This window comes from Rhinatrema bivittatum, chromosome 2 (assembly GCF_901001135.1).
Source record: "Rhinatrema bivittatum chromosome 2, aRhiBiv1.1, whole genome shotgun sequence".
NCBI classification, from domain to species: Eukaryota; Metazoa; Chordata; class Amphibia; order Gymnophiona; family Rhinatrematidae; genus Rhinatrema; species Rhinatrema bivittatum.
In genome coordinates this window covers 54,332,916-54,358,597 of record NC_042616.1, presented here as the reverse complement: position 1 = coordinate 54,358,597, position 25,682 = coordinate 54,332,916, and the positions used below count along the sequence as shown (strand labels likewise).

The 25,682-nt window shown below is 45.2% G+C and overlaps 1 protein-coding gene across 1 annotated transcript in view; it reads right to left on the bottom strand.

The window, feature by feature from the left end:
- LOC115083973 (zinc finger protein 182-like) overlaps positions 1-25,682 on the bottom strand; it is a 167,301-nt gene that overhangs the window by 86,203 nt on the left and 55,416 nt on the right. The window contains exon 2 of the mRNA XM_029588154.1: positions 7,959-8,123. Coding sequence (XP_029444014.1) covers positions 7,959-8,123 — 165 coding nt within the window. The remainder of the gene's footprint in view (positions 1-7,958; positions 8,124-25,682) is intronic.

The window sequence follows — 25,682 nt, the reverse complement described above, 5'->3', positions numbered from 1 at the left end:
CCACCCGCCGGTTTTGCCTTGTCCTTTTCTAGGCGCTTTAGAGGATATTTTTCGCGGTGGAGACCCGTGCCTGCCGCACCTGCAAGACTGCTGTTGTCTCCTCAAACTGGTAGGATCTATGCTGCTAATGCTGGGGCTAGTTTGGTCGCGTTACGAGCAAGGTTGTTGGGGGGGAACCCACAGAGCTCCGGCAAGTGCGTCTTACCCGGCTCACCGCATCACGTCAGTATCTCGCGTTTTATGTATCTGCTACCAATAAATTTTGTCACTATTCTAATCGTTACTTGCTACTACTCTGTGTTTTATTTAACGGACCTGATAGAGGACTACATGTCCGCATGGTCCGTACATTACTAAACCCTATTAGCTAGATCTTAATGAACTACCATCTTTCAATGAATATTGTGATTATGATCCCTGAGATTTGCACCAATTGATAATTTCAGTAAAATGTTCTTTCTTTCTTTTAGCATTGCTAATTGTTTCTGGGGGCGTTTCCAGGCGGGCTTAAAACCGCGCCTATCTGTCAGTACTCTATTCAGTCGGCAATCTCTGAAATGTTCCCCCCCCAAACAATTAGCAATGCTAAAAGAAAGAAAGAACATTTTACTGAAATTATCAATTGGTGCAAATCTCAGGGATCATAATCACAATATTCATTGAAAGATGGTAGTTCATTAAGATCTAGCTAATAGGGTTTAGTAATGTACGGACCATGCGGACATGCAGTCCTCTATCAGGTCCGTTAAATAAAACACAGAGTAGTAGCAAGTAACGATTAGAATAGTGACAAAATTTATTGGTAGCAGATACATAAAACGCGAGATACTTGATTGCAGTGAGTAGAAACTTTAATGAGAGCGCCGATTGAATAGCTAATCTATAGTTAGGCGCGGCTCCGAGCCCCGCCTGGGAAACGCCCCCGTTGTTCACCAATGACGTCAATCCAGCAATAAGTAAGTTCAGCGGACGTGGTACGGACCGGTTCTCTACCAGGTCCGCATGACATGAATAAAGGAAATGACATTAATTAGATGGAGTCCACCATTAGGTCCGCCGATTTTGAAAATAGAAAAATAATAAAAATCGCTAGGTTTTCGTATGGTAGCATACAGAATTATCACATTACACAATGCAAGAATGTAGGTTGATCAATTTCAGACACATTTAGATATCTGAAAGCAAATATAAGCTAATAGAGTTTGAAATAAGCTTAACTACAGACACCTGAGATAGCCTTGATCTGACTTCGAGTAGGAGGTGAACTCCCTAGGCAGGCATATAAAAAGAGTCAGAGTAGACTAGACGCCCAGGCAAGCACAGAAGGCGTCGCACGCTAGACATAAGAAGCTTGGAAAAGTAAGTTTTTTAATCACAAGGTGGGTAATAGATCCAAGGGTGAATTTATTATGAATTTATTATGCAATAATGCTTTTTATGTTTACATTAATATTTTCACACATTGAAGGTAAATTGAATGCTGTGAACCCTACACAGGACACAGTAGATTCTCCCATAGTCCCTGAAGCAGGCACACAGTGCCGAAACATGGCCCGTGTCGGACGTGCAGCTCCATACCCGTGAAACATCAGTAAAGGCGACGACCTAGATAAGTATGAAATAGAAACTGAAGTGGGTCGGAAAAGCAGTAGGGGAGAAGGGATTTAAAGAAAAATTGGAAAAACTCAAGAAAAAATTGAATACCCTCACAAACACTTTTTGAATTAAATAAAAAAAGTAATAGACGGAGGTTAAGAAAAGGATAACTGCAAATCGGTTATCCTCATCACAAACCTCCGTACAAGACAACCACCAAATAAGTATTCCCTTATATGCTCAAAGTTGGTGAACTGATGCAATTAATAGCAGTGGCTATTAGCTAAGTAAACTCGATTAATAGCAGTTAATGGACTTCTCCTCCAAGAACTTATCCAAACCTTTTTTAAACCCAGCTACACTAACTGCACTAACCATGTCCTCTGACAACAAATTCCAGAGCTTAACTGTGTGTTGAGTGAAAAAGAATTTTCTCCGATTAGTCTTAAATGTGCTACTTGCTAATTTCATGGAATGCCCCTTGGTCCTTCTATTATCTGAAAGTGTAATTAACCAATTCACATCTACTTGTTCAAGACCTCTCATGATCTTAAAGACCTCTATCATATCCCCCCCTCAGCCGTCTCTTCTCCAAACTGAACAGCCCCAACTTCTTCAGCCTTTCCTCATAGGGGAGCTGTTCCATTCCCTTTATCATTTTGGTTGCCCTTCTCTGTACTTTCTCCATCGCAACTATATCTTTTTTGAGATGCGGCAACCAGAATTGTACACAGTATTCACGGTGCGGTCTCACCATGGAGCGATACAGAGGCATTATGACATTTTCCGTTTTATTAACCATTCCCTTCCTAATAATTCCTACCATTCTGTTTACTTTTTTGACTGCTGCAGCACACTGAGCCGACGATTTCAAAGTATTATCCACTATGATGCCTAGATCTTTTTCCTGGGTGGTAGCTCCTATTATGGAATCTAACATCGTATAACTACAGCAAGGGTTATTTTTCCCTATATGCAACACATTGCACTTGTCCACATTAAATTTCATCTGCCATTTGGATGCCCAATCTTCCAGTCTTGCAAGGTTCTCCTGTAATGTATCACAATCTTCTTGTGATTTAACTACTCTGAATAATTTTGTATCATCCGTAAATTTGATGACCTCACTCGTCGTAACAAAAGCATAAAAATAAAAAGTAGGGATTGTGAGAAACGAGGCTTAAATGTTGCTATTACATAGAAAATAACAGAAATGACCGATATAAGCTGCTTTATGTGTTTGTTATTAAAAAGGCCTCCTCTATGCTGCTATAAATCAGAATGCTGCTAGGAATTGGGTGGGAAAGGACTGACTGCTAAGAATATCTTTGTGGCTTTGCTAAACACAGTAGATAGAATTAAAAGAAAATGTTTAAATTGTAGCTTTTGCTTAGAAATTAAGAAAGAAAGAATAATCCTTGCTTTTAGAAATCATTTATCACATCTGACCCAGCCTTTGCAGAAAAGAGGAAACTAACAGGCTGTGCAGAGCTGCTGCTGGAAGCCTCATCCTAGCAGAAAACAAAACCAGAACACCTTTCCCCAAAACCCCTTCTTAGAAACACAAAACCTGAATAAATCCCTCCATGTCATAAAAACTATGACAGGCCTCTACAAGCAGAGAAGCAAGAGACACAGAACCAAAGTACATATTTGCCTGAACAGCTCTTGTGACATCACCTCCTTCTGCAGAGGCAGTTAGCTATATTAAGCAACTCCCTTTCTGTTCCTCGTTTTATATATATATATATATATATATATATATATATATATATATATATATATATATATATATATCTTAAGAAAAGCAATGCTGAAAGAAGCCCCCTCTACATGGACCCCCCCTTCCTGTGTTCCAAGGAATCAGGTGTAGATCGTCAAGTTAAGAGATACCCCTATGTTCAGGCCAAATATAGATAAGTACAGAAAGGGCAACCACAAACCCCCCTCGCCCACTCACACCCCCCTTGCACAAGCTTGTAGCAGAAACAGAAAAAAATAAGTATGTCACAGGTGGCAGGAATAAGATAGGAAAAATATCAAGATGTGCTAACCACAAAAGCTAAAAGGAGGGACTTAGAAAAGTATAAGAAGCCAGTGTCTGTCCAAAAAAGTGTGCTTGCTTGCATTCGGTGTCAGCACCCATTTACAAATGTTACATAAAGATTTCTTTCACTGAAGCTTTTCTGTTCACAGTCTTATCATTCCCGAGAGGGAATAGTGCTTTATTTCCCACAGAGCCGATGGCCCTTGGTACCCGGGACTCAGTAACCAAACCATTTAGGAGAGTGGAGTCCTCCATTGCCTCAGGTACAAACTTAGATTGTAAGCCCTCTGGGGATAGGGAAATACCTACAGTACCTGAATGTAATCCACTCTGAAGTGCTGCAAAAAGCGCAAAAAGCGGAATAGAAATCTAAATAAATAAATAGATAGATAGATAGATAGAATAAATAAATTCTGAAAGAAACAGAAGAGTGGAGGAAAAGATCCCAGCTAATGGCACTAAAGGAAGGAAACTAAAGGATACAAAGTAAAGGTAACAAGAACTTTGTTGCTGCTATATGAAGTAAGGAGAGAGTAAGGTGTCTATCAGGTGCTGCACATGGAGCTGAAGTATTCAAGAGAATTTAGGAAGAGTTAAATCTGGGACTAAGTTCTGATGAACTATTAGGACTGTTATTCTAACCATCTTCAGTGGGAAAAGTTGGAAAGTTAATCTAAGGAAGAAGAAGGATTGAACTAATTGCAATTTGTTAAATTGAGAAATGGAGTAAGGGGAAGGAATTCAATATAAATTAAGTGCTTTCCATGAAAAGTCCAGACTTTACTAAAAAAAAAAAAAAAAAAAAAAGTGGAGTCAAGTTTATTAAATCTTTCTGCTGTCTCATTATTTATTGACTTTAATCAAGAAACAAATTGAAGCTATAATTATTCAACATCTAATCAACTAACAGTAAAGGAGTTGCAAACCACCCTTCTCATTTGTGTGACAGTTATCAGTGCTGTGCACAAGGGAAAGGGCTTATTGTAAAAAGGAATTGGGAATAAGAACTATTCGTCGTCCCCATACTGGAATCCTGGGACTTAGAAAATAAAGCTGTCTGGTCGGGTGAAGGAGAGCCTGAGAGAGAGTGAAAGAGGGTTTTGCAGAAAGGGTCTGTCTATTCTTTTTCCTATGCGCCCCTGAATGCAAGTAAAATTGTAAAGCACATTGAGATTTTATTTGGATGAAAAGTCCTAAATAAGTGTGAATAAGTTACTGATGAGGACTCAAACAGGTTCTTTATGGGCTTAAAGTCATAGTCTGAAACTGGTCAAAAATCTCCAACAGCAAAACCTCATTTGTCACATTCACATGCTGCTCTTCAAAGGCAGCATGTCATAATTTTAAAACTCTTGCATTTACATTCACTAATTGTTTATAAATTCAGTGGCTACTGTGAGGATAAGTTCTTTGTATTTTAAGTGGAGACCACGTTAGATATAATGGGGCTGGAGCCGGGTAGGGGTAGGGGTTGGATAAGGGGGACTCACCTACCAATGTTATGGCCAAATCGATGGTAGGAGAAACCTTCTGCCTAGCATACCCTTCCATCCCCTCTTCAACTTTCCTCTGTTTCTCTTCACCTCCACCCTGTCCACCACAACCCAGACTCACTCATTCTCTCTTCCCTGCCTTACCTGCCTAAAAGCCCCCATTTCTCCCACTGGTCTCCTCCTTCCCTGTCAGCAGCAGTGGCTCCTGCTCTCATTGTTTCTTTGAGGTCTCTCCCCTGTCAACTCCCTTCCCAAAAATTCAAGTGCTAACCTCGAGTCCCTTGAACTCGCCTCTCCTAAACAGATTGAACGAATCCTCCAAAAGGCTAAACCTGCCACTCATTCATCAGATACAATCCCTACTAAGACTCTTCTTTCCATCCCTGCCACCATTTCAAAACTCCTGGCTGACATAATAAACTGCTCCCTCTCACATGGCAAAGTACGCGACCCCCCTTAAACATGCAGTAGTTAAACCCCTCCTAAAAAAAACCTAACCTTGACCCCAGTATCCCAGCTAATTATCGCCCTATTTCTAACTTGCCTTTCATAGCAAAAATAATGGAGAAAATAGTCAATATCCAGCTCACCGAATTCCTTGAAGAGCACAACACCCTTCACCCGGCTCAATTTGGTTTTCGTAAAGCCCGTAACACTGAAAGCCTCCTTCTTACCCTTTCTGACACTATACTCAAGGGATTGGACCACGGTCAATCATACATACTGACCCTACTTGACATATCTGCTGCCTTTGACACTGTCAATCATACCATACTCCTCACCTGCCTTGCTGAAATCGGTGTCACAGGTTCTGCGTTGCAATGGTTCTCGTCATATCTCAACAACAGAAATTACACCGTAAAAATAGCCAACTGCGAATCATCCCACATCCCCCTCACACAGGGTGTCCCACAGGGTTCCTCCCTCTCTTCCACGCTCTTCAATAACTATCTCCTTCCCCTCTGCTATCTCCTCTCTGATCTTGGCCTAAAGTTCTTCATGTACGCTGACGACGTTCAAATCCTCATCCCGCTTCAAGAATCCCTCCCCAAAACATTACAATTTTGGGATTCTTGCCTTACTTCAATCAACACCCTCCTCTCAAAGCTACATCTCGCTTTAAATGTAACTAAAATGGAGCTCCTCACAATCTCCAATCCCCCAGCTCGCTCGCTCCCTGCCTTAAGCAACACCAACCCTCCTCCCGATGCATTCAGCTGCAATGTGAGAGATCTCGGTGTCTATCTTGACGAACATTTAAATTTCAAATCTCACATCCACAATACCATAAAAACAGGCTTTTTCAAATTGCACATCCTAAAGAAACTTAAACCCCTGCTATATACCCAAGACCTCCGTACAGTCCTACAGGCAAGTATCTTAACTAAACTGGACTACTGCAATTCTTTTTTTCTGGGCCTTCCTCTCTCTACTATCAAACCCCTCCAACTATTACAGAATGCCATGGCCAGAATTCTCACAAACACACGTAAAATCCAATCATATTACCCCTATCCTAAAAGACCTCCACTGGTTACCTATAGCCTCCCGCATAAAATACAAAACACTCACCATTCTCCACAATCTATTGTACAATCAAAATCACACTTGGCTCGAGAATGCACCATTTTTCTGATCATCAACCCGCCTCTCCAGATCCAACCTTGCTGGAACTCTATACACCCCCTCCCTAAAAACTGCTCACCACACCTCAACCTGAGAAAGGGCTTTCTCCATTGCCGGCCCTTCCCTCTGGAACACCCTGCCCACGGCCCTCCGCCTAGAACCTAACCTTTCTAAAATTAAAGAAGGGCTCAAAACCTGGCTCTTTACATTAGCGTATCCAGATGTTGACCAAACTTAGCTTGCACTCTAACCCCTCAGCCCTCTCACCTTCCCCTCCTCCTATCTGCCTCTCCTCTTTTTCCCCTTTTCTTCCCCCCCAAGCAAAGTCTCCAAAATACAGTGTTTCTTCCCCCTAGCAAAGACCCGTAAATACCGTGTTATTAGTTCCCCTCCTCCACCCTTAGCTTACCCTTCCCTATCCCTCCCTCCCCCCCCACCTTCTATCCCTTTCACTGACATCAATGGTCTGGTACCTACCAGCCCACCTATACATATATTGTCTATGGTTAATTTATATTTTTTTCAAATATCCACCTGTACATATATTGTTTATTGTTAAATTATATTTCAAATGTTCCTATAACATCTCTCTTTCTCTATCCTTCCTACTGCTGCTCCCCCTTCCCCATCCCTGTTTATTGTATTTCACTCTCTTGTTCATTTGTTACAATGTAAACCGGCACGATGTTCCGACGAATGTCGGTATATAAAAACCAACACATAAATAAATAAATATTGTCGGGTAAGGGTTGACAGGCCATGCTTGATTTTCTGCTGAAGTCCCTGCCTCACGTGGGGTTGGAGAAAGGGAAGGAATTGTGAGGCAGCGCTACAAGAGGACAACACAGTTTGGGGCAGTAAACACACAACCTGAGTGCCCACTTACTCCCTCAGTCCCAGCTCTTCTCCAACCCAATCCCTGCTTTTGCCCCCTTCCCCAAGTTCCCACTCTTCCCTGGGAGCTTCAAGCTGCTCCTCCTGCTTCCTGGGACTCTATTCCTTTCCCTCTAAATCTGGCCCAGCTTGAAGGACAGGATTGCTGGTCTAATGCTTTTAACCCATTCCCGCTGCTACCGGATACTCTCAGTCCTATGCAGGAGGGGCGAGGGGCCAGTGGCTGCAGAACAGTTTAGAAGAGCTGTCCATGAGAGAGAGGTGGGGGGGAGGTGGGAAGAGGATGATGAAGGAAGCAGCACCTCTTCAGTCCCACATCGAGAGCTAGAGATGATCATGGCACTCTTCTTCTGTTCACAGGTCTCATTGGAAAATGGAGGTAGGGCCTTGGCAGCACGCGTCTTTGGCCCTGGTTGAACTGCTCCTGGTGTGGCACTGGGTGCATGCCGACCCCGCCTCCTTCCAGCCTTAAACAAAAAAAAAAAAAAGAAAATGTGATCAGCCAGTGCAGCAGACAATGACCTTAAAAAGAAAAAAATAAAACAAGTGATCCTGAACAGGAACCGATCTAGGAGTCCCTGGAAGCTATCAGTGACCTATAGGCCTTACATTGTAGAATACCACTGTACAAGGATATACAAAGGTCTTTCTCTTCTACATTGGGCCTCCTGTCCAATCAGAACTGGGGATAGGATCCAGCACTATTGAGTCTTCATTCATAGCTTCCATGGGGTTTTTCTCATATACATTCCTTCCCGTGCACTTAGCCTACTCATTGCTGTGGCAGTCCCCAGCCAAGGATCATGCACCAGGATTCCTTCTGGAAAACTGCAACCATGGACTCAAATTATATGTATATTTTAAGGCTGTTGAAAATATATATTACACACAGAGTCAATTTACACGTGCAAATTCTTATGTTATGCATCTAAGTGCCAACTACATCACTAACACAATTTAGCCACCAAGCTGCTATTTGCAGAATAATTTCAGCACAGTTCCTTCTTCCTCTATACAACAGGCAGACTTACAATAGGCCATGATCTCAAGCGTGCTTAGTCATGCCTACCTAGGTCAAAGAAGGTCTAGTCAAGGGAATCAAACCCAGAATCCTTGCTAATTTGACCACCATGCCTATCCAATGGCTGATGCAAGTGTCTGGTGGTCTGTAGCTGATGTTGACTGACAAACTTTAAAATCTTAGCTCCTTTCAGTTACACTGTTTTTATGCTTGCAAACCTTGCTGGGTTTGGACATCTGAGCAGTTACCTGTATTATCACATCGCACCCAGCAATGAGATGTCTACTGACCTTGTGGTTATACAAAGGAGAAGATGGTTTTCAGCAAGTCTGGAAAAATTGTAATTTCAAGTTAACATCTCATTGCTGCGTGAAATGTGCATGACAGAAGACCTTCTGACGGAGTGCTCCCCTCCATATACATGAAGTCAGTACTGAATTCATAAGCAGTATTATGGAAGCCCAGAACTTTCTATGGTGCTGTTAATAAACAGTCAATTTTCTAAAGATAAAAAAGGATGGGTAATCTGTCATTCTGTAGACATAGTCTTCACATGTGATTGACAGTAAAGACCGCATTGCTCCTATACTATAATTACTGTGTGATTTTTACAATGTATTTTCATTTTAAAGATATATTTATATTTTGTAGAAAGGCGTGAAATAAATCCAAGATTAAATTAGATTTGTCTGCAGAAAACCACCTGACAGAACATCACAGCTTTAGTTTTTATTCCTGGCAAACAAAAAAGTTCATTATACATACCCAGGCTACATGGTACCATCATATGTGCTCTGACCCAAAAGAAATGGCTAAATACCTCAAAATTCTAACTGAATCCTTCAAATGAAAAGGCTATTGGCGCAAAATAATCTCCAAGAAAACTGCATCATTACTTAAAACATTCAGGAAAATTGTTCTATCGTACAAGGAGAGGAGAATTGTGGAGCAGGAACTCTCTGTATACGACTGGATCTAGAAAAGCTAAGAAAAATCATTAAAAACCTACAATCACTGAAAGAAAAATATTCTCTGCTTCTCCAGTTCTAACTTTCTGGCAACCTGCTAACCTGAAAAGCAAGTCTGCTTACTGTAAACGGTGTTTTCCTTAGATAGCAGGATGAATTAGCCATGCTGCTGTGATGTCCCTCCGGGGCAGCCGAGGCAGAGCTTCTCAAAGATCACAGAGCTTTGCTCTATGTGCAGCTGCGCATCCTTTCCCGCACAGTTCCATGATTCTCCTCACGCTATATAGTAGTGTCTCTGTGAAGCTTGATTGTGGAGACTGTCCAGGCAGGTGGATAGGTCAGCATAGCTAATTCATCCTGCTATCTATGGAAAACACCACTTACAATAAGCAAAGTTGCTTTTTTCCCCACAGATAAGCAGGCTGAATTAGCCATGCTGTCTGAGAGTCCCCAGCTGAAGGTTGAGCGCGCAGTCAGACTCCTGGGTGGAAGGAGAGTAGTGCCCCATTCCACAATATTGCTATGCGCCCAACCTACTTGAGTTGCGGACAGTCTCTTTATCTGGTCACTGATTGTATTACCACCCTGTCCAGCGCTGTATCCGATGTGGCTTGCTGGTCAAGACAGTAATGAGATGTGAAAGTGTATAGTGATGACCACGTGGCAGCTTTACAGATGTCTAGAAAAGGAATCTTGCAGAGATGAACCACTGAAGCTGTCACTGCTCTTACTTGGTAAGCCTCTGACAAACTAGCAAGGTTTGCTGATCTCTTATTGTAGCAGAAGTGAATGCACTGTGAAATCCAATTTGATAGAGTTCGCTTGGACACAGAGTCATGGGGCTTTCGGGTTGAAGGAAACAAACAGCTGAGAAACCCTGTTTTCCGAATGCGTTCTACGCTTATAATACCCTACGGCTCTTTTACAGTCCAGTGTGTGGAGCCGGCGTTCACTGTCAGTCTTGTGTGGCTTCGGGACAAAAGTTGGCAATGTGATTGTTTGACTAAGGCAGAAAGTCGAAATCACCTTGGGTAAAAATGAGGGATGTGTTTGCAAGGTAACTGTCCTGGTGAAATTGCAGATATGGGGAGTAATGAACCAATGCCTGCAACTCGCTGACTCTTCTTGCAGAGGTTACTACTACCAAGAAAAGTACCTTCCATGTGGCTGCTCTCCAATGGTTTGAAGCGGGGCAGCATAAACTGCTCCAGTACTAGGCTGAGGTCCCACGGTACAAGTGGTTTCAGCACCAGTGGTCTTAACTGCAATATCCCTTTCATGAACCGGGAGACCAGGGGACACCAGGAGGCGATGATAGGTGATGATAGGCGATGTCACTCAAATGGACTCGTACTGAAGCCGTCACCAGTCCTGCTAGATACAGGGAATGGAGATAATTTAGCAACAATTCCAGGGAGCAAAAGAAAGGGTCTATGTCCCTGTCTCAATACCAGGCCGAGTATCGGTGCTACTTGCCTCGATAATTTTTCCAGGTAGAATACTTCCTGGATGACACCGGGACCTCTTGGATTTCCGTCGACAACTGCAAGTGGCTTAATACTGTCCTTTCAACCTCCACGCAGTGAAATGTAGTAAGGAGTGCGCCGCTCTCCTATGTCAGGAGATCCACACTGTTACCCAAGGGAATAGGTGGGCGATGGAGAGTCGCACTAGATAGGCGTACCACGGTTGCCTGGGTCGAGCTGGAGCAATTAGAACGAGGTCTGCCACGTCCATGACACACTTCTATACATCCTAGAGATGAGTGGGATTGGGGGATAGGCACAGAGAAGCCCCTCTGCCCACGGTATGAGGAATGCATCCTGCACGATCCATCTCCTGCTGGCGTACACGGAGCAGAAGTTTTCCACCTTCCTGTTGTGTTCCGTAGTGAAGAGATCCATGTGCAGAAAGCCCCACGTTGTAAACAGCTCGTCCGCCACCTCCTTGTGAAGTTTCCATTCATGCAGATGGAATAGTCTGCTCAATCTTTTGACTGTGGTGTTTGCTACACCCGGCAGATAGGTCACGTGGAGGGTGATGGAACACTCCTCCGCCCACTCCAGGATGTGGCCCGCTTCCCTGCTTAAGAACATAAGAACATAAGAAAATGCCATACTGGGTCAGACCAAGGGTCCATCAAGCCCAGCATCCTGTTTCCAACAGTGGCCAATCCAGGCCATAAGAACCTGGCAAGTACCCAAAAACTAAGTCTATTCCATGTAACCATTGCTAATGGCAGTGGCTATTCTCTAAGTGAACTTAATAGCAGGTAATGGACTTCTCCTCCAAGAACTTATCCAATCCTTTTTTAAACACAGCTATACTAACTGCACGAACCACATTCTCTGGCAACAAATTCCAGAGTTTAATTGTGCATTGAGTAAAAAAGAACTTTCTCCGATTAGTTTTAAATGTGCCCCATGCTAACTTCATGGAGTGTCCCCTAGTCTTTCTACTATCCGAAAGAGTAAATAACCGATTCACATCTACCCGTTCTAGACCTCTCATGATTTTAAACACCTCTATCATATCCCCCCTCAGTCGTCTTAACATTCAAGAACCTTCCTTGTTTATGTAGAACATGTTGACCTGGTTGTCAGTGTGAATCATGACAGTCCACCCCTGTAGGAAGTTTTCAAACGTGCTCAAGGCATTCCTTATCGCCTGGAGCTCCAAGAGGATTATTCACGGTCCTCTCTCCCAGCTGGACCAGAGTCCTTGCATCTGCACATGCAGCAAGTGGGCTCCCTACCCCTTGGTTGAGGCGTCCGTGGTAAGGACTGCTTGGTGAGCTGGGGGGCAGAATGGCGCTCCAATGGAGAGAGCTGCAGAGTGCAACCATCACTCCAGGTCTCCCTGCATGATCGGGTCAGACTTATTCTTCTGGAAAGTGGTTGGGAGAATTGAGTCCACTGTGCCTTTAACCCCCACTGCAGGCGTCGCATGTGTAAATGAGTGCATAGCACAACATATATTGCTGCCGCCATGTGGCCCAGCAGAATCAGAATCCAACTGGCCGAAGTGTGCCCGCAACTCTTCATTTGGACAGCCAGCGTGCAAAGCGTGTGGGCTCTGTCCACTGGCAAGAATGCTTTTCCCAACATAGAACTTATTTGTGCTCCAATACACTGTAGATTCTGTGTGGGCTGTAGACTGGATTTCTCATAGTTAATGATGAAACTGAGACCTTCTAGGCAATAGATCATTGTTTCCAAGCTGCTCTGTAGAGTTGCTGGTTGTGGGGCCACTATCAACAAGTCGTCCAGGTAGGGGAACAGCTGGATTCCTTTCTTTCTGAGATGGGCCACTACTACCGCTAAACACTGCGTGAAGACACTCAGAGCAGACGATAGACCAAAGGGTAGAACTTTGTACTGATAATGGCACATGTTGACTTGGAAACAAAGGTAGTGCCAGAATACGCGGTGCATTGAGATATGCGAGGATTTATCATTGAGATCTAGTGAACACATCCAATCTTTGAGTTGTAGAAAGGTAAAATTGACTTAAGAGGTGTCATCTTGAACTTCTCCCTGTACAGAAATTTTTTGAGAGCCAGCAGGTCCAGGATCGGGCAGAGCCCCCCCTGACTTTTTGGGGATGAGGAAGAATTGGGAATATAATCCCTTGTTCAGCTGGTTGTGAGGAATCTGTTGAATTGATCATTGGTGAAATAAGTTGTTGAATTCCTCCAGCAGCAAATGCCCATCTTCTATGCAGGGCTGATGAGGCCGCACTAGGTGCGGAAGACCTGGGATGCTCTTGAAGTTCAAGGGATAACCCTCTCTGACAATGTTCAGAACCCAACAGTCAGAGGCAATTGCTGCCCAGGAATGGTAAAAGGAGGACACTCTGCCCCCCACTCTCTGTGATAGGAATGGCCCAGGTTATCTCTAACCCTGTTGGGGCTTAGCATTGTTGCTCTGCAGTAGACGCTGCTAATGCTGGCCCCGCTGCCTGCCACGGTTCTGCTGCTGTTGCTGCGACTGTGGTTGGCTCTGCTGAAAAACCAGCGGACGATAGGCTGGGTATGGCCTGTAAGGCCGTCGCTGGTAATAAGCCTTTCTGAAGCAAGGTGAGCGCGTCTTGGAGACAGAGAACAGGTCTGAGTAGGCTCTAAGAGATGAAGAGGACGAAGAGAGAGAGCGTGGGGTGTGTGCCTGTTCGAGATCCTCACTGGAGTCCTCAGAGAGATGTACTGGTGAGGCTTATGGTACGTGGGAGATGAGATGTCCCTGCCCTCGCGCCTTTTCAAGCCGTCTCTAGACATGCACGAGGACACATCAGATGTCGCCCCTTGTGTCGTGCCTTTTACAGAAGGTAATGCCGATGTCTTATGTTTGCGCTGATGCGCCTGTTCTGGCAGATGCATCGATTGCGTCGATGGGCGCCTCGGCGATTGCTTCGATGTAGGACGCGTCGAGCGATGCGTCAGTGTCGACTCCCAGCGCGATTCATCTGCATCGAGGACTGCGTCAGTGAACGCGGAGGCATCACTTGTGTCGGCTGCGTCGCGTCGGGCGCCCGATGCAGGACGCATCTTAGATTTGTGCGTCTTCGGTCTGTGAGCCCCGTGCTCCAGTGATGGCCGCGTCATCGACGCAGGTGGCTCCAGCCTGTCCCTCACTCGGTCCCAAGTGGCGTCTCGGCCACTGGATGGCATTGGATGCGCCTCCCTTACAGCTGCCCTGGACGTGGACGGCTTGACCGAGGCAGCTCGACACTGCTGGACAGCGCTCTGGAAGCCGGCCCCAGAGACGACTGTGCCTCGGACGGTGGGGCAAAAGAGCCCATGCGGCCTAGTTTTAGGGCCTCCATCTTCTCCATCCACTGTCGACGCACCCGCGGGGACATCTTACTGCAGTGTGGACAAGATGCCATCAGGTGGCTGGGCCCAGACACCTGTAGCACTTGTCGTGGTCGTCTGTTCTGGACATCACCTTGCCGCGCGCGGATCAAATAGACTGAGGAGAGTCGATCCGAGTGCCGGAAACCACGCGCAGCCTCAGAGCAAAGCTCTGACATCACTTTGGTAGCTCCGCCTCCTGGACCTGATTGACAGATCCCACGACAGCATGGCTAATTCAGCCTGCTATCGACGGGAAAAACCTTAGTTAATATGAACCATATTTGCCAACTGAACAGTCCAAAAATACCCCCACTGATCTCTCTTCCCTAGGCTTCAACCAGGCTAAAGAGGAAATCCAAAAGAGAAAAAATTAACAGGAAGCAACTCCAAAACCTTGGAAGGCTGATCAAACATCCCCTAAGGGAAAACACTTAGACCTCAACTTCCAAAAGAGTCTGCCTACATGTGTGGGAAACAGGACTAATCTAGCAGGATTCAAATAAAGGAAATTAACAGTTAAGATTAAATTTCACCTTCCTTATCCAGCAAGACCAGTACCAATGCATGGGAAAAACCCAAGCCCCCCTGGATTGAGCAGAAAGAGAACCAGATTGCTCTCAAGATTCTTACTCCAAAATCAGCCCCCACCTCACTTGCACATCCTACCCGTAGAGCAATTTTCTTTGAAGTGTGTGGCACATCAAACTTTTAAATAAATAAATAAGTCTAGAGAAAGAATGCATGGAGGCCTAAGTAGCTGCCCTGTAAATTTCTAGGCACATCTGTAAGGGTGCTCTGCAAAGTTATTGTGAAAAATATACCTGTAAAAGTGGTGAAGAGGCAGAGATACAAGGCAAAGGCAAGCCACAGTAAAAGTTAGTACTCTTATTGATTGTATCAAATTTTTGCTAACGGAATGTCTAAGAAGACTAGTCCTGCACATTCACTGTAGAAAAAGTACTTGGAAATGCTGAAATTTACCAAAGGAGATAGTCCTTAGAGCATTTTGCACCTGCTTGAAGATTCTATATTACTGATTTGAAGATCTTTTTTGTCTCATTTTCTGTGCCTCCTGATGCAGCCACTGCAAGACACTACCCATGTCGGGGGACAGACAGTGCTGTGACTAATTGTGAATGTTAAGTTTTACAGATACGACTGCCTGACTATTCTGTACTATATATGAACATTAAAATTACTATATGCATTAAAAAAAACTATATGCATTGAAGACATGTTTTGTCTATAAATGAATTTGAGTGTTTGGACACACCTTTTGCCAAAGGTCAATGCCTTCATCCCATCTTAGCTCTAGGCTCATCTTACCTGCTGGTAGCACATACACGGCTCGATACAGTAAGGCCGCGGTAAAAACAGTGCGGCAGTGTCAGGCGCACCCTTCCTCCCCGCACGCACAGTTCTCCTGACCTAATGCCTGATTCTCTCTTCTAATCGCATGCAAATGCATGCCGCGGCTGTGAAGCGTTAGGGAAGGGTTATGCCCGCGCAACCCATTTTACTGTATAGGCGCTGTAACAGCGCCTATACAGTAACCTGGGTGCGCTGGTACCTGTCATTTCAAATGACATTTGAAATGACAGGCACCAGGAAGTGTAAAAAAGTGTAAAAAGTGTTAAAAACAAAAAACCTGTGTGTTATATAAAAAAATAAAACAATTTTAAATACCTGTCGGAGGGCTGTGGGTCCAGGCGGCCGGTGGGCGGCGGGCAGCCATCAGCGGCATCCGGTAGTCCCTTCTCCCTGCCTGGATGAGCGCCAAAATCGCACGGGTGGGTCGGCGGCGGGGGGGGGGGGGCGGCAGCAGGATCCGGGAGCGGCGGGTAGGCAGCAGCGGGGTCCGGGGGGGGCAGCGGCAGCAGGATCCAGGGGCGGCAGCGAGATCCGGGGAGCGAGTAGCGGCAGCGTGTTCGATCGGGCAGGCAGGTAGGTGGCAAAATAAAGATGGCCGCCTGCACGGGAAAATCGTGCAATTGGCCGCTGAAGACGTGACGTCACACCCCGTGACGCCAAACGTCGTGACGTCACGTCTTCAGCGGCCAATTGCACGATTTTCCCGTGCAGGCGGCCATCTTTATTTTGCCACCTATCTGCCTGCCCGATCGAACACGCTGCCACTACTCGCTCCCCGGATCTCGCTGCCGCCCCTGGATCCTGCTGCCGCTGCCCCCCCGGACCCCGCTGCCGCTGCCCCCCCGCCGCTCCCGGATCCTGCTGCCGCCCCCCCCCCCCCCGCTGCCGACCCGCCCGTGCGATTTTGGCGCTCATCCAGGCAGGGGAGGGAGGGAGGGAGGAAGGGAGAAGGGACTACCGGATGCCGCTGATGGCTGCCCGCCGCCCACCGGCCGCCTGGACCCACGGCCCTCCGACAGGTATTTAAAATTGTTTTATTTTTTTATATAACACACAGGTTTTTTGTTTTTAACACGTTTTACACTTTTTACACTTACCATAGCAGGCCCGAGCCTTGCTACTTTTTCGTTTGTTTTTTTTTTGCTTCGGGAGGAGGGGACCGGACGGGGCTGCAGGAGACCGGACGGGACCAGGGCGGGTAAGCAATGTTTTTACACTACACTACACTACACTAACTCCTACTAGGGGGAGGCGGTAAACTAGCAGGTTAAGGCCGCGGCAGAACAGCGGGTTACAGAGGAGATAATATCAGCGCCCGTTACAGTATCGCAGGGGAATAGCTAATTCCTTCATTATACAGCTTTTTCGTTCATTTACATGCTGGGTGCGGAAAGGGTTTAGGAAAGGGTTTAGGAAGCGCTAAGGACGCGTGAAACTGGAGACTGTATCGCTGGATGGCCTTACTCGTCTGTATTGTGCGCTCCCAGCACATTACAGACCGGGAATCTTTAACTCAACGTTACTGTATCGACCTGACACTGATTAGATTTGTAAAAGTATCCAAAGCTGCTGAAATGCTGAAAAGTATCTAAAAGGACAAAAAGTATATTAAGTGTCAGCACTGAGTTTTATTTCTGCCTTCAAGAAATCGCATGACTTACAAGAATGCTATCTAATTAGCATATATGAGATAAAATTATAAAACCAGCCAATTTGGAAAATGTTATGTTAACTAAGAAGCTAACTTACTGGTATGCAAATTAGAGGCGGTAACCTATTTAACCTATTGAATCACCGATGTTCACCAAAACTGCTCCTGAATTGCCCTTGCTGATAATTGTAGTATCCTGTATTATCTCAGCTGCTGTTAAGCATTTCTTTACAGTCCACAACACATCACTTACCCTTCTGCTCAGTGGGACATTGGAGTCCTGCTGGAATGAGCTCTCAGGGCCTCCAGTACCGAAAATTCTCTTACAGATATATGTGGAAGCCACCACTTCCTTGATCCAATGAACAATGGAAGATTTTGCAGCAGCCTCTCCTTTCTGTGGGCCACTGAACACCACAAAGTATTTGTACAGACATACAAAATTCATTTGTGAACCATGTAGCTTAACAATACATCCTCCAGACCTCCAGATGATGATGTCTGTACAAATACTTTGTGGTGTTCAGTGGCCCACAGAAAGGAGAGGCTGCTGCAAAAGCTTCCATTGTTCATTGGATCAAGGAAGTGGTGGCTTCCACATATATCTGTAAGAGAATTTTCGGTACTGGAGGCCCTGAGAGCTCATTCCAGCAGGACTCCAATGTCCCACTGAGCAGAAGGGTAAGTGATGTGTTGTGGACTGTAAAGAAATGCTTAACAGCAGCTGAGATAATACAGGATACTACAATTATCAGCAAGGGCAATTCAGGAGCAGTTTTGGTGAACATTTTGATTTAATGTACACTATTTGTTTGATATTTTAAACTATGTTGTTTCTTGTAAACCGCCTAGATGGCCAGATCCTGGCCATTTCGCGGTATATAAAAACCTTTTAAATAAATAAAATAGACATCTTCTTCAAGAAGGAAGGTACTGGCCAAAAAGTAACTTTCTCTTCCGAAATGACCAAACAAAGCTCCCTGCAGGAAAGAGCCTGTAGTTCAGAAATATGCTTTGTGGAATAACTGCAACCAGAAAAAAAGCCATCAGGGTCAGAGCCTTCAAGGAAGATGCTTTGAGTGGCCCAAAACATTTAATACCAAACTGAGAGCCTAGGGCAGTACTGCAACTTTCACTTGAGGACAGATGTACTTAATGTCTCTCAGAAAAAAAACAAACCTTACCACATCCAGATTATCTGGTGCTGAAAAACCCTGGATCCAGCCCCTGCAGCAAGTCAGGGTGGCTAAACCTTTAAACAACCCCCACTGAAGAAAGATCAGAATACTTGAAATAGATGCCTTAAAGGAGTTCATTCCACTGTCCTAACACCAGACATCAAACAGCCCCCAAACCTGTAAACTAAGGAAGTTGACCATTTTTGAGCCTTTAACATCATTGCAATAACAGAAGCAGAAAAGCCCCACCCTCTCAAGAGCCAGACCATAAGACAAAATGGAGCTGGCTCCTCCATGAGAATTGGCCCCTGTTGTAGAAGACCCCTCAAAATCGACAGATATAACAGATCGCCCTTCTTGAGATGCACAATATCAACAAATCATGGCCTCTCAGCCAATCTTTAGTGATAAGTACCATGCAGCACGTAAAATCTCTTCCTTCTGTACCACTCTCATGATGAGTGACAACAGGGGAAAAACATACAGCAGCATCTATTCTGCTCAACCTCTGAACTTTTCTTTAACTGAAGTCTTGTCCACTTTGGCATTCCTTCCTTCCACTATGAGGTGCTACTGTGGCAAGCCCCATCTCTCCACAATGAGCTGAAAAGCCTTTTTTTAAAAGCTCCCACTCCCCCAGATCTAGTACATTTCTGCTGAGAAAATCAACCTGCATATTATCTACACTAGCAATGTGAGATGCTAACAGAGCCCAAACATGACATTCGGCCCATTGCAAGAGGATACGCTCTTCCCAGGCTACCCCTGGACTCCTGTTTCTCCTCCTCACTGCACCCCCAAGCCTGCTGTCAGATAATGTTGCATTGTTGGAAAGCACTCTGCTCGCCACCCCTTGAATCAATGGAAAAAAAGGAAGAAGAGCCAGCTGTATAGCCCTGGTCTCCACCCATCGACCATAATGCTGTCTTCCTGGACCACAAGCTTCCAGTTATCTTGTCCTGGCAATGGACACCCCCATCCCTCTAGACTTCCATCTGTGGTAATCGTTGTTCACACCAGGGAGTCTAAATTTATCCCCTTGGTTAGGTTGTCAGAATCAAAACTCTGGCTACTGGCAGTATAGGCAGATGTTCCTCGAAATCCTGCATCTTGGGGAATCACCTGCTCAGAAAAGAGCGCTGTAAGAGGCACATATGAGCTTTCACTCAAGGGACCACCTCTATTGTGGATGCCATCAACTCAAGGACTTCAAGATAATCCCATGCCCTGAGAACTCAAACTCAAGAGCCCCTGAATATGGGTATGCAACTTGTTGACCCTCTCCTGAATCAGAAACACTTTACCCACTTGGGTGTCAAACAGAACCCCCAGATATTCCAGTGACTGAGAGGGCATCAGCTTGCTCTTGCAAACACTGTCCAGCAATTGAACTCTATAGATGGACTAGTAACATTCTTGTTCCGACCTGACTTTGATTGATTACTCTGCAGAAAGAGATCAACTAGGATCCTCTCCTTCTGCAGAGAGGTAGCTATCACCACTACCACCACCATTACTTTGGAAAAGGTTCAAGGAGGAAGTGACATCACAAACTGAGATGGATGCATAATTGGTCTGTATAACCCAGACTATGAATTATAAGCTTTCAATTGTGGGACCAGAGAATGTATGTCTCTCCTTTTAAGTTGACCAGGTCTCTTTGGAAAAGGTTCTTAGAACCGTGGCCAAATCAAATGGAAGAGCCCTGAATTGGAAATTCTGCCCCAAAACTATAAAACATAGTAATCTCTAATGATCTTGCCTGATGGGGATATGAAGATGGGCTTTTGATAGATTTTGCAAGGTCAGGAACTCAATCCACCAGACTACCACTATCAGCAAACACAATCTTCATATGAAAAGATTAGACTATCTTGAGATCATAAAAGACATGGCAGTACTAACCCCAACTCTGCCTCAGGTACTGAGCCCACCGCCTTTAACTGAATAAACTTGCATACAGCATACTCTACCATCACCTATTTTGAAATCAAGAAGAAAGGGGAGACTTTAAAGGCATCTGCAAGCCCATTCCCAAGCATACCCATTCCTCACAATGTCCAAGGTGATCTGGGTCCATTCCCAATAAAACCAGGTAAGCTGAATGTCTACCAAAATTACCCCAAAGGGGACCTGCAGATCAACACTGTACAGTGTGGGCTCCACCCGAAAAACTGGCTGAATCATTACTAGGCCTCTTTCTTCCTCCATGAAAGGACTGGCTCCAACCCAGCTCATGTGACTTTTGAGAGGTATGTGACCTACCAGCATAATACTTCTAGGACTCCTGGAAATGCTGATTACCAGACTGCCATGGTACTTATCTTTTGCCAGATGCCACAGCCAAATCTTTAACCAAAGTCTTCACCAAACAGATGTTTCCCCTTAAAGGGAAATTTACCTAAACATGTCTTAAAGGCACTGTCTGCTAATCAATGACTGAGCCATAGCAACCTCTTAGCCAAAACCACAAAAGCCATGCTCCTGAAAAAAGTCAGAATAAGGGCATACTAGGCATCCACTTGGAATACCATTCCTGATTCCATATGTGCAACCACTTGTAATATATTTTGTGCATCACTACCATCCAATTATTCTGGAAACCGTTGGATCCAGCACAAAAGGGCTCTCACCATAAAATCTCCACACAACAAAGCCTGCAATAAAAGGCTGCAACCTCAAAAGAACTGTTAGAAGACAACCTCAATCTTTTGGTCATGGGAATCCCAGAGAGCCATTCCACCTTTTACTGGAATTGGGGTCTTGCACCTCACCACCGATACCAGGGCAACTACTTTATGGGTACACAAGAACTTCATGTCTTCTCCCAGGAGTGGGTACACCTTCTTCATTGTCTTCCCCACCCAGAATCTTGCCTCAATCTACTTCCACTCAGTCATCTCCACTTTCTTGATAGCCCTATGAAAGGGATGGATCTAGGGCAGGGGTAGGCAACTCTGATCCTGGAGTTGCCAGGAACAAGTCTAATTTTCAAGATATCCACAATAAATATCTAGGAAGCAGTGCATGCACTGCTTCCACTCTATGCAAATATATATCTCAAGCACAATCATGTGGATCTCCTGAAAACCAGACCTGTTTGTGACATTCCAGGACCAGAGTTGCCTACCCCTGATCTAAGGGACTTACAAGTCCCCTCCAAGATGCGATCACATTTGCCAGACTCTTCCAGCTGTTGCTCCAAAATCCTTAAGACCTTCATCACCTGGAAATTAAGGAGGCTAATTCCTCCTTCCTGAAGAGCTTGAGGATTGATAAGCCCTCAGCCTATGAAAACACCAGCTCCCCATTCCTTTTCCATCTCCAGATTCTCTAGGGGCCACACTTCTCCAGAAGCCAGATAACTTTCCAGACTCTCCAAGCCCGCAAGGTGCCAGAGACTTCCCCACCAACTTCTAATTGCTGAAAAACCAGGATCCCTGCAAAAAAGGGGACACTCTCCCTCAGAGAAGATATGCTTGGAACAACCCCAGAGCGGTTCCGCATCAGCACATTCTGATACATTAATAAAACAAACTCAGGAGAAAACAGGAAAAAAGGAGGGGGCTTAACATAAAAAACATTTTATGTATCAAGAATTGTAGAATACAATGATCTTATGGCAAGAGAGTCATTCTCAAGAGGGCCAACTTACTGATATGTTGTTACTTATACAGTCAACAATGTTTCAGGTTCAGAGAAGCATTAACCCATTACGTCCCAAATTGTTTTTTAAGAAGCTGTCCTCTAAATAGGACATTTGGATATAAGGGATTAAACATAAAGCACAAAAGCATTCCAAAGGAAAAACATGAGTAATGATGTATGAAAAGTAAACTGACAACTGCATATCTTTAAAATTACCTATCAGTAACTCCACTTTCATACCAGACTGAAAATGCTGGAGAAATATCTGAGGTAAAATTGGGTATAAAAGATGAAACAAAGAAGCTAAGAAATACAAGCTGATGAACTGACTGACAAAAGGGAAAGGGACTATATGCAGAAGGTATTCTAGTGTCAGTAAGAAAGTTCAAACAAGTATTGCTTTCAGCTGCATGGTAGCTTAGTGGCCCCATAGACAAATTGGGAAAAACCCGGTACTACATTTGGTCCGTAGTTTTTCAGTCTAATGTAAGCTGATAATAAACATATTAATACCCGTTAAATCTTTGCTGTCATTTACTTATCGTACCTTTTTTGTGATACTGGAACCACAGAAAATTACTATGAAACAGATTTAGTAAGAAATTTACCAATATTCCCCATCACCATTCTAGTTCTGTCTGATATTAAAGCCATTGACTATTCTTATAAACTCCTTGGGCTATGGATTTAGCCTTAATTCCAGAGAAACAAATTAACCACAATCTTTCCAGCTTGTGTTTCTGAGGCTCTCTTGGGTAGTTCTTGCCTCCCACCAGCATTTAAGGCCTCTTGGACTGTTTAATCCTCCCAGTTCCAAGGCCCAGACTTCCTGCTGGTAGCCATTTTGTTCCAGGCTCACGGTATGCACTTTGCCAGAGCTTGGTCCCAGGTTCACTCCTACCCTTTGTCCTATGTTTCATGTGCTTGTTGTCCTAGATTCAGTGGCGTAGCGAGGGGTGGGTGGCCGCCCCGGGCACCGGGTCTAAGGGGGCGCCAAAACGCCTGGCTCTGCCTCAGGGCCGGCGGAACCACTAGGCGAGCTAGGCCTGTGCCTAGGGCGCCGAGACTTAGGGGGCGCCGCGGCAGGCAGCCAGCTCCCGACTCGCCCTGCCGCCCCGCCAGTGTCACCCTCCCGACACCCCCCTAGTGGTCCAGCGGAGGTCCCGGGAGCAATCTGCCGCTCCTGGGGCCTCCGCTGCCACTAAGCAAAATGGCGCCGGTGACCTTTAGCCCCTACCATGTGTCAGGGGCTGAAGGCCACCGGTGCCATTTTGCTTAGTGGCAGCCGAGGCCCCGGGAGCGGCAGATCGCTCCCGGGCCCTCCGCTGGACCACCAGGGGGGGGGGCGTCGGGAGGGTGGCACTGGGGGGGAGGCAGGGAGAGTCGGGGGCTGGCTGCCTGCCGCGGCGCCCCTTAAGTCTCGGCGGCTGGTCTCCGGCTGCACCGATCTTCCTTTCTTCGGCCACATGATCAGCTAGACCGGCTGCGCCGATCTTCTTTCTCTGTGTGTGTGTGTGTGTGTGTGTGTGTGTATGTGTATGTGATGTGATGTATATGTAAGAAAGGAATGGAGCTTCTGATTGTGATGTGTATGTGAAAAAGGAATCTGCCAGTTTAAAAAAATGAAGTGTGATAATACATATACCTCAACTTTTGTGCTGATTTTGTTGAAAAGTTGGATGAAAGATGAAATTACTAAATTTTAAGAATCCCTCTGCTGGAAAATAAAAAATAAAATACATCCCGCGGAGCCGCCTGTTCTTGCCGCACGCGCGCTCATAAAAATGAGTGCAGAGAAATAGCACCGATTTCAATGCAAACCATTGATGGAGGGAGGGGGCGCCGAAGAAGTCTCTTGCCCCAGGCGCCAAATTGTCTAGCTACGCCACTGCCTAGATTGCTTTGTGTAATCTAGTGTTCCTACACTGTTTCTATGGGCATCTTCAAGTCTCCAGATTTGGGTTCAATATCACTTTAGTGTATGCCTTGTGTTTTCTATTTTCCTGTCCAAATCCTGCCAGCCAGTCTCACCTTGTCTGTGCACAAGTGATCCCAAAGCCAGGAGTGGCACCTTCAGCCAACTACACCATCACATAAAGCTCTGGCCAAATGGACCCCAAAGAAGGTGGCCTGAATTTTATTGACTTCAACCCGTGCATGTCCAGATATATATCAGGTCAAAGTTTTGCAAATTCGAAAGAACGTCAGAATAGAAAAAATTATTCCACTACTGGAAGCCTCGATTTTGGATTTCAGTTCATTAAGAAATGAGGGGCATGAAACTGTGATATTTGCTTTAAGAGTAACACAGCTACCATTTGTGTGGTTTGCCAGTATCTTTGTCCAAATACGAGTTATTCCATAAAAGTTGCCACTCATCCACCTGTATTTATTGGACAGTTTTGGGACTGTAAATAATGCCTTTTGAGAAGTGTGGAAACTAGGGCAAATTGTACCTTTCAAACACCAGTTCCAGTGATTCTAACTCCATTCCTACCTACTCCAATTCCAGCAGAACCAGTTCCTGCACCAGTGAATCCAGTTCCAGCTGCTCCAATTCAGGTCGTTCCAGCCCCATCTGTTTTAGTGATTCCAAATCCATTCCTAGCTGGTTTATCAGCTCTAGTTCCTGCACTGGTGAATCTAGTACCAGTTGTCTATACAGCTCCTGTTCCTGTACTGGTGAACCCAGATCCAGCTACCCACACAGCTCTGACTTTATCAGCATTTAGGCCAGTTCCTGTGCCGGGGAATCCTGCTCCAGCTGTTTAGCTACTCCAACAAAGTGGATCCTGTGAAAACCTTAATAGACATCCTCCAGGACTATATTTGGCAATCCTGAAGGAACCTATCCTAGTCATCAGGATTCCAACCCAGCTTTAAGTCAGCTCTGCCCATCTCTCCAACTCCAGATCCCACTCATGTCAGGTTAGTGACACTAGGTCCAGCGCCAGGTGTCAACAGTTTTAGAAACTTTAATTTCAACTGTCCCTGACTTTATGCCAGCCATGTCTTGATCTGATTCTGATCGCATCTGCAAATAAGATTTTGCCTCCTTGAGGTGGGTCTGGAATCCTGGAGGTCCTTGAGGGCATCTGGAGTTTACCCTTTTAGAGGGGGGGGGGGGAGTATTGTGAGGCCCTTCGGGCAGTTCTTGCCTCTCACCAGCAAAGGGCCTTGGTGGGCCTCAGATTTTTTTTGTTTAGTCTTCCCAGCACTATGTCCCACACTTCCTATTGGCAACCATCTTGTTCCTGTCTAGATACAGTTATATTCCAGGCTCACACCCTGCCCTCTGACAGAGCTTGGTCCTAGATTTAGTCCTATATTTCTTAAT